The sequence below is a fragment of the Macaca nemestrina genome, chromosome 1 (assembly GCF_043159975.1).
Source record: "Macaca nemestrina isolate mMacNem1 chromosome 1, mMacNem.hap1, whole genome shotgun sequence".
Taxonomy (NCBI): Eukaryota; Metazoa; Chordata; class Mammalia; order Primates; family Cercopithecidae; genus Macaca; species Macaca nemestrina.
In genome coordinates, this window is record NC_092125.1 from 107,197,459 (window position 1) to 107,205,407 (window position 7,949).

Genomic DNA, 7,949 nt, shown 5'->3' on the forward strand with positions numbered 1-7,949 from the left:
TTAATTTCATTATTATTAGAAACTCAATATGGTCTGAATTGTGATGATTTTCCTTGGAAGAATATAAAGTATAATAAAGATTATTTTAAAATTCATGATAGTGGTTTTTATTTAGAGGCTATAGCATATTGTATTGTATTATTAGAGATGAATTAATTGATAAATTTATCACAGATATAAGTAAAACCAAATATAAATGAAATAATATTCCATTTATATGAATTCATCATATACAAACTTCAAGCATTATCACAGATTTTCATCAAGTGAAATGCATACAACCCCATCAACCTCATCATTATCAACAAATTCAATGAAATTTTAATGAATTACTAACATAATGTATAGGATTAAACACAGACAGCCAAAAACGGATACCCCTTTTTTCCCATTAAGTGAGATTTCTGTTGACCCCACAGATGGAGGTCACATTTTTATACCATCAGCTCCTGCCTCCACTCTACTCCTCTCCCCTCACAGTGCCCTATGCCACCTATAAGATGCCATTATATTCCCTGAAGGCACTACCTCTCAAGCCATGGCCCCAGCTCCATTCTTCCATCCCTTACTCAATCCAAGTCCAGTGAGCTCAGTGCAACCAACACCTCAGGACAGCGGCTGATTCCATCACCCATGCAAAGGAATCCACAAAGCAATGGGGACTGACACCCAAAGGCAGTGACCCCAGGCCTGCCATGTTTGCGCACACTTGTGCTGCGTCGCTTAGCACATAGGATCTGATTTAATTGCTCAGTTGTCTATCTGGCCTTCTGAGAAGCTGTGAGCTAGTCAAGGGGAGAAATGTGTTCTGTCTGTCCCTATATTACCAGGGCCCACAAAGGACGTACCCTGGCTTCGGAGCATGTGAGCTGAATGAAGAAAAAAAAAGTGGAACATTCCTATCTTAGGAACAGACACAAGTGAATCATACACCCCTCAACTCACAAAACCCTTTTAGTGGGGTTGTATGTTAGTATGGGAATGAGGTGAGCAGTCTGTCACAAGGTCAAGAACAGAAGCATGAGTTGGGAATAAACACAGAGCTCTGGAAAGCAAAGGGAATTAGCTTACTTCAGAAAACACTTTGGTAGCTCAGCCCTAGGCATGGCAGAGAAGAGGAGAGGCTCCAGACGGGAGCAGGTCCTTGGTCCTCTGGTTCCTCCAACTCCGATACTGTGTAGTCTTCATGACCCAGGACCACAGCAGCCCCCAGAGCTGTGGCAGCAACTGGAGCCTCCAGAATGCTCTGGTGGGCATGTCAGTGGGATCTGTAGGCCCATGGTGACTCTGGTAGCAGCTTCCTGCAGAGCTGGAACCACCACAGAAATAGACTGGCAGCAAACAACCAAAAGGATACTTGAGGATTAGGCACTTGGGAGGGGGCTGACAGAGCTGTTAGTTTTTCCTTTCAGGACATCTCAGCTCAGTGATCCCTGGAAGAAATGAAAAAGTAAATCATTGTTTTCTTTCTTTCTATCTGTCTATCTATCTATCTCCCTTTGTCCCTCACCATCTTTCTCAAACCCTGACCCAATGACCCTAAGCTCACAGTTTTGCTAACCTAAGGGCAGCAGGGAAACAGGGCCTTGGGCAGGAATGAATTGGCTCAGGGTGTTTGCTGATGAAGGTGTTCTCTCTTCCTACTTTGATTTAGAATCAGAAAAAAGGAGATGGGACATGGAGAGTGATGATGGTGGTGGGTTCTACTCCAAGTAACAGCTCTTCAAAATCTAACCCTTCAGTAGGAAATTCAACAATTATTCAGTAGGTGCCGAGATGTTTTCTGATAGAAGGGAAACAGGAAGTCCCTATAACACCCAAAAATCTGGCCTTGATTATCAGGACTGTTGAAAACTAATTGTCCATACTATTTTATTCATTAATTCATTCATTCAAACAACAGGAGATGAGGACACAGTTCAGATATATGTTGACACAAAGGACTCAGAAATGTGTAAAATATGATTCTCATCTTGAGATGCTGACTGACAAGTCAGCAATCCACGTATGAGCTGGAATGATATGGACTATTACATAAGTGTGTGGGAAGTCCATGGGACTTATTCTTTGGATGGTAACTCCCAGTTTCCTTGACAAGAGTGAAGTGTTCAGACATTGTCACTAGTATCGTTTGTGGGTGTTGGGTGAGGTTTCTGCCCTGCAAAATGACCTGTGATGGTCCTGTGGTGGCCTAGCTAAAGTGACTAAGAAGAATAATGGGACCCAAGAGCCAGGAGTCCCTGGTCAGAAGGTTTCCTGGCAGAAGGAAGAAATGAAGCTGCCCTTTGAGAGAAGTTGGATCTGAAAGGGAAGCAAGCTAAGATAATGTGAGGCAGAATAGTGTGCAGACCAAGAATATGAGCACTGGAGTCAGACTCCATTGCCTCCCTCTTTTAAATACCGGGAGAAACCTAGAGGTGTCTAGGGAAAAACAAACCAAAAAATAAAGGCAAAATGAACCAGAAATGCTGGAATTAAAAGCAGAGACACCAATTAGCAGTCTAGATCTTTGATATGACAGACCTGCAAATCTAGCAGTCTAGATCTGTGACGTGACAGACGTTGCTTCAGCATTTACTTGACTGCACTATTGATCAAAGAGATAGGAATGGTTCAGACAAAGGGAAGCTCATATCACATCGGGCAGAACGCTCTAGGAAAAAGGAGGGATTGAATGATAATTGATGGGAGGAATAATAAAGTGATTGATAACAGTGGTAATTAAGTTTATTTCACCAGTGTTTCTGCTGAATATAAATAACAGCTTTTTAATATTTTCCCATTGCATTTAATTTTTTTTTTTTTTTTTTAGGTGGAGTCTTACTCTGTCTCCAGGGCTGGAGTGCAGTGGCGCGATCTCTGCTCACTGCAACCTCCCAGGTTCAACTGATTCTCCTGCCTCAGCCTCCTGAGTAGCTGGAACTACAGGCACAAGCCACCATGCCTGGTTAATTTTTGTATTTTTAGTAGAGATGGGGTTTCACCATGTTGGCCAGGAATTAGATAATTATTTGGCATATGTAAATAACTTTTATATCTTTTGGTAAGACATCATTATTGCAGCAATAGTTCTGAACATTCTAGTTCCATAAAGGTTATATGGAACATTCTAGTTCCATAACCTCTTCAAAGCTTGAATACGTTACAACCGTGACCAAAATATGAGTCTTTTCAAAACACTGTGGGAACATTAATTTTATACTAGGGCTTCAGCAATACATACAGTGAACTGACAAGAGGGTGAGGATATGGCTAATACCTATTTGTGGTGGTTTTAAGGCATGGTTCAAAGTTTTTTGACATTCCTTTCATTGAGAAGTTAGGCCTATGTCCACTTACCTTGAATCTAAGCAGGCTTGTGACTCCTTTAACCAAATGAATATGGTTGAAATATGCTATGTGACTTCAAAGGCTGGGTCACAAAAGGTCATGCAGATTCCATCTGGTCCTCTTAGGAGGCTGTCTCTGGGGAAGCCAGTACCATGTAAAAAGTCTGGCTATTCTAAGACCATCATGCAAGAGAGGCCAGATGTAGGTCCTCCAGGTGACAACCCCAGAAGAGGTCCCAGCTGGCATTCAGCATCAAGAGCCAACAATCCGAGTGAGCCTTCTCAGATGTCCAGCCCAGTCAGCCTTCAGGTGACCACAGCTCCAATCAACATCTGATGACAAATGTATGAAATGAGAATTGCCCTGCTGACTCCTTTCTGAATTTCTGACCCATAAAATTGTGAGAAAACCAAGATGGCTGTCATTCCACATCACTTAGTGTGTTGTTTCACATCACTAAGTTTTGGGGTGATTTGTTATGTAACAATAGGACATCCACTGATTTTCTGCCATCAGCAACTTACCTTCTTCCTTCTAAAGTTGTTGGCTCTGCTGAGGTGCCAATAGCCACTAGATAGCTTTCTTAGTCCCCACAAAATTCACCGCTTTCATGCCTTAATGTTTTTCCAAGGCTAGGTTTACCTCACCTACATTGACACTCATGACACACAGGGTATGAGAATCCAACTGAATGCAGAGCAAGGAAAATGTCAGCCTGCAACATGCTCAATCGATGTCTGCTCCAAGTAAAAAGAAACTTCATCTGTTCCCATTGTACCTACAATGCCTAGAGTGGCACCTGGCATTGGAGATACACTCAATATTGGCAGAAAAGCTGAGTGTTAGGAGAGAAGCTGAGGCAGGGCTTGGAATATGTCTGGGGTCCAGGGTCTAAAACCTGTCATGGCTTCTGGAATGTGTCTAGACTTGCTGGCTCCTTGTGTCTAGCACTCCCATTATCTCAAATAGCCATATGTTTCAAAGAAAATGATAACCATCACAGCTGTAGCTCATTTGCTTGATACATAGCTTCCTTTCAACCCCCACATCCTCACAACCTGTTTCTTTGTTTGATCACCAATAAATAGTGTGGGCTCCCAGAGCTCAGGGCCTTTGCAGCCTCCATACTAGCATTGGCCCCCTGGTCCCACTTTCTCTCTTGTCTTTTCTCATTCCTTTGACTCCACTGGACTCCGTAGCCCCTCCCCACCCCCGGCAGGCTGGTGTTGGGTCTGATCACCCCAACACTCATCAAATGTTTGTGCAATCTCAGTCTCTATGAACCCTGAAATGCACACAATGAATTTTAGGCCAACTAGCTTCATCAATGCTTGAGGCTTTGCATGTACAACATAGCTTAGTGTGGGACTCAGGTATTCCCATAAGAAGCTTGCCCATCCTTTTTCTTTTTTATCCATTATGTGTTTTAATTCTGACTTTTAAAGAGTACTTCCCAAGCATGTCTTAAGTGTACCAGGGCAAGAAGCCTATTACATTGATTCAAGTCTACCCAATTGTAAGTTTCATATCTCTGTTCACTTTCTCAGAGAACCCTTCTTAGCCAGTTAAGTGATTTGACTAGCAGAGCAGATTTGACTTCAACTTTCAGTCATGGTTCCTTTTGACACTTTTCATTCCAGTTTCTTAAGAAATAATGTGTCCAAGTATATTGGAGCAAAACTGATTTCTAGTTTGCCACTTTTTAAAAATGAAAATTTAAAGAAAGTATTATAATCAGTATTTCCAAAGTATCATATAGGTCTTATTCTCTGTCTAAAATGTCCATGCTCAACCTCTGATTTCCCTCAAAACTTTCTACTTTGACTTAGCCACAGCTATATGATTTATTTTCATCTTTCTGAAGTTATCTTGAGAGCCATTATGGCTTGGGTTAAACAGCCCCCTTTTTTGCAATATTATTTCCAAATTCCAGCTATCAAAATGAAACAGCACTGGTGATTCACATCAATCACTTTGGTTTGGAGTAGAGATAAAACACTGCCATATTCCAATGTTGGGACAGGAGCTCCTCAGTTAGAGTCCAACTATAATATGGCTGTGTCTCATTATTGTTGAGTTCACAAAGTAACACATGACAGAAAATAATAATAATAATGAGTTCAATTCTATCTCAAATCTCTTAAAAGAAATTTACAGATATGTAATCTGTACCCCCAGAAACATTAATCCTGTCTCTTTTTTCTGTTTTCTCAGAGCACAGAGCCTCTCATTGGCATTCCCATCAGAGAAAACTTCAATTCCAATTGCTTCAGAATTTACTAACTTCAACTCACCTCCCTCCCTAAAGTCCATTATGTGCAGCTTGATTTGATCTTCATCCTTCAGACCTTTCTGCCTCCACACCTTCCATCCTCTTTGGTCTCATTCTTGTCGATTTTCTGATTCCCTATGCCACCCTCAAGAGAAACTGTGGGCTCCAAGATCAAATTACTCCTCCCACGGTATCACACAAGAAAAGTCAGGCCTTTTCTAAGAGATTTTCATCAACCTCTCTCAACACCTCCCCCTTCTCCTATACTTCTATCCTCAAATCTCCCACAGGGACCCCCTGCATGAAGAAAAATCTGACCCATTGATTTTCCAGCCACAAGCCGGTATTATTCTGGATGCAGGGTGTGCTAGACCTTAAGGAGCTGAGGGAGGGGAGACCCACTGAGCAGCCTTCTGTGTAGCAGAGTGAAAGACAAGTGAGATGCAGGTGCTGTTCAGAAGCTTTATTTCTCTGTATAATCAGACACAAGTGATAACATTGTCAGGAGAAAAGGAGGCTTCCACAATCTAGGAAAACACATGGGTGGAGCCTTTTGGAAAAAGCATAATCCTTCCCCATGAATGAATGATTAATAAGGATGTCTAAGAAAGGATCTGTCAAGTTAGGACTTTTCCTTGGTCCTTGAGATACTTCTGTCCTCTAAAGTCACTTGTCTCCACATCAGGAATTAGGTCAGCAGCAGCCTCCAGAGCCATAGCCACAGCTGGAGGCACCATCTTGCCGACCACAGCCCCTGTCACAGGAGTTGGAGCTCTGGCGCCGGCATCGGTGGGAACTGCCATGCCTGTGGTGGCTCAGGCAGCAGCCGCCCTCAGAGCTGGGGCCACCGCAGCCCCCAGGGCTTGGAGCACAGCAGGAGGAGGCTGGAGGCAGACACTGTGCTGAGCTCTTTGGGGGGCATTTGGGTGAGGGGCACTTGGGCGGAGGCTGGCACTGCTGCTGGTTCTGCTGGCAGGACATCTTGGCAGGAGGTGAGAGCCTGGATAGATAAAAGGAAAAGCTCAATGCAAAAGCTCCAGGCTAGTGTCTCCTCTACGAATGGTTTTATGAAGTCCTAAGACCAGTTGCTTCCTGAGATATACACTTCATGAATAAAAACAGAAACTCGTCTCAAGTAAAACTGGCCTGGTAAGACGCTTCCTTCTACTTTTCCCCCTTCCAGAAAAGAATACTGGTGTCTTCTAACTGGGCCCCAAGTCCTTCTGTCTTCATAGAAACACTGGTGCAAAAACACCAAATTGAGTAATGATTCTCAGAGAATATCACTGGACATGTATGCATCTCTTAGGAAGAGTAGAGAGAATGCTGAGAGCCAGGGCTCTGGTGTGTCACAGACTTCCATGCACCCCAAAGAGGTTCCTTGCTCACTGCCCCTTCCCCTACCCTCAATTGCCCTCTGAAGTCCTCTTCCTGCTGTGTGTACATCTGTGTACATCTGACACCTCTTCTTCCCCCTTCCCTAGTAAAATCTGGGCTTATCTTCCCCAGACATCCCCAGCTGTGGGTCCCCTCTAGATACTTACCCGGTACAGAAGATACTAAGGAGGAGAAGGCTGTTCTTTAGGAGGCTGTGGATGAGGAGCCCAAAATAAGAGCCTTTTTATCTTGTGCAGGGTTACTGATGCACAGCCCAGGCATCCTGCTTTCACAACAAGGGGAGGTGGCAGAGCCAAACACTCCCATCCCAGGCATCCAGCATCTTCCTTCACGCTTGCCAAGATGCCTGTCAAGAGGAAACCAGGAAGTCTTGATGACAGATCTCCACGTGTGTTGGGGACCTGTCATTTCTTCTCCTTTCACTCATTCAGCTCAGATGTTTTAGTCTGAGCTCTGTCCCTTGCATTTTGCAGTGAGAATGTACAGATGCATATGACACATTTCCTGACCTTGAGCCTTTCAAAGTTAACTGGACTTATATCAGAGATGAAAACATATGTGTCTGATATGGTATCATGTAGTGCGTCCTGGGATACAAACATCTTTTTTTTTGGACATCAGTTCCCTATTCCTCTGCATATTCCCCAGGGGTATGGTTTGTTGAGATGTAATTGGCTCCTGACTCTTGGGGATGTTGGGTGATCTGAGACCACTGGACCCTGGGAGTGAGATGTATTAGGTAATGAATGGAGGATGGGACCCAGACCCTGTCTGGGGAAGTTGGAGCCCAAAAGAGAATTAAGGTAGGATTATATGAATAAGCAAATGAAATCATTAAGGAACGTGCAACAGTTGAGATCACAAGACTCATACTTAATATGAAAAACGTAGGTTGGCCCATATGTAGCTTCCCATGGGATGTATGATACTGATGGTAAGCAAATAAAAT

At 43.4% G+C, this 7,949-nt stretch overlaps 1 protein-coding gene across 1 annotated transcript; it reads right to left on the bottom strand.

The window, feature by feature from the left end:
* Window positions 1-6,241: 6,241 nt before the first annotated feature.
* On the bottom strand, window positions 6,242-7,268 carry LOC105497891 (late cornified envelope protein 3B). The gene is made up of 2 exons (XM_011769414.2): window positions 7,147-7,268; window positions 6,242-6,602 (listed from the first exon to the last, which is right to left on the bottom strand). Exon 2 carries the CDS (start codon window positions 6,581-6,583, stop codon window positions 6,296-6,298), a length of 288 nt encoding a protein of 95 aa, XP_011767716.2. The 5' UTR covers window positions 6,584-6,602; window positions 7,147-7,268; the 3' UTR covers window positions 6,242-6,295.
* Window positions 7,269-7,949: the final 681 nt, after the last annotated feature.

Bases quoted from the DNA above. Each gene is read 5' to 3' on its own strand.
- LOC105497891 (XM_011769414.2), bottom strand. From the start codon at position 6,583: ATGTCCTGCCAGCAGAACCAGCAGCAGTGCCAGCCTCCGCCCAAGTGC.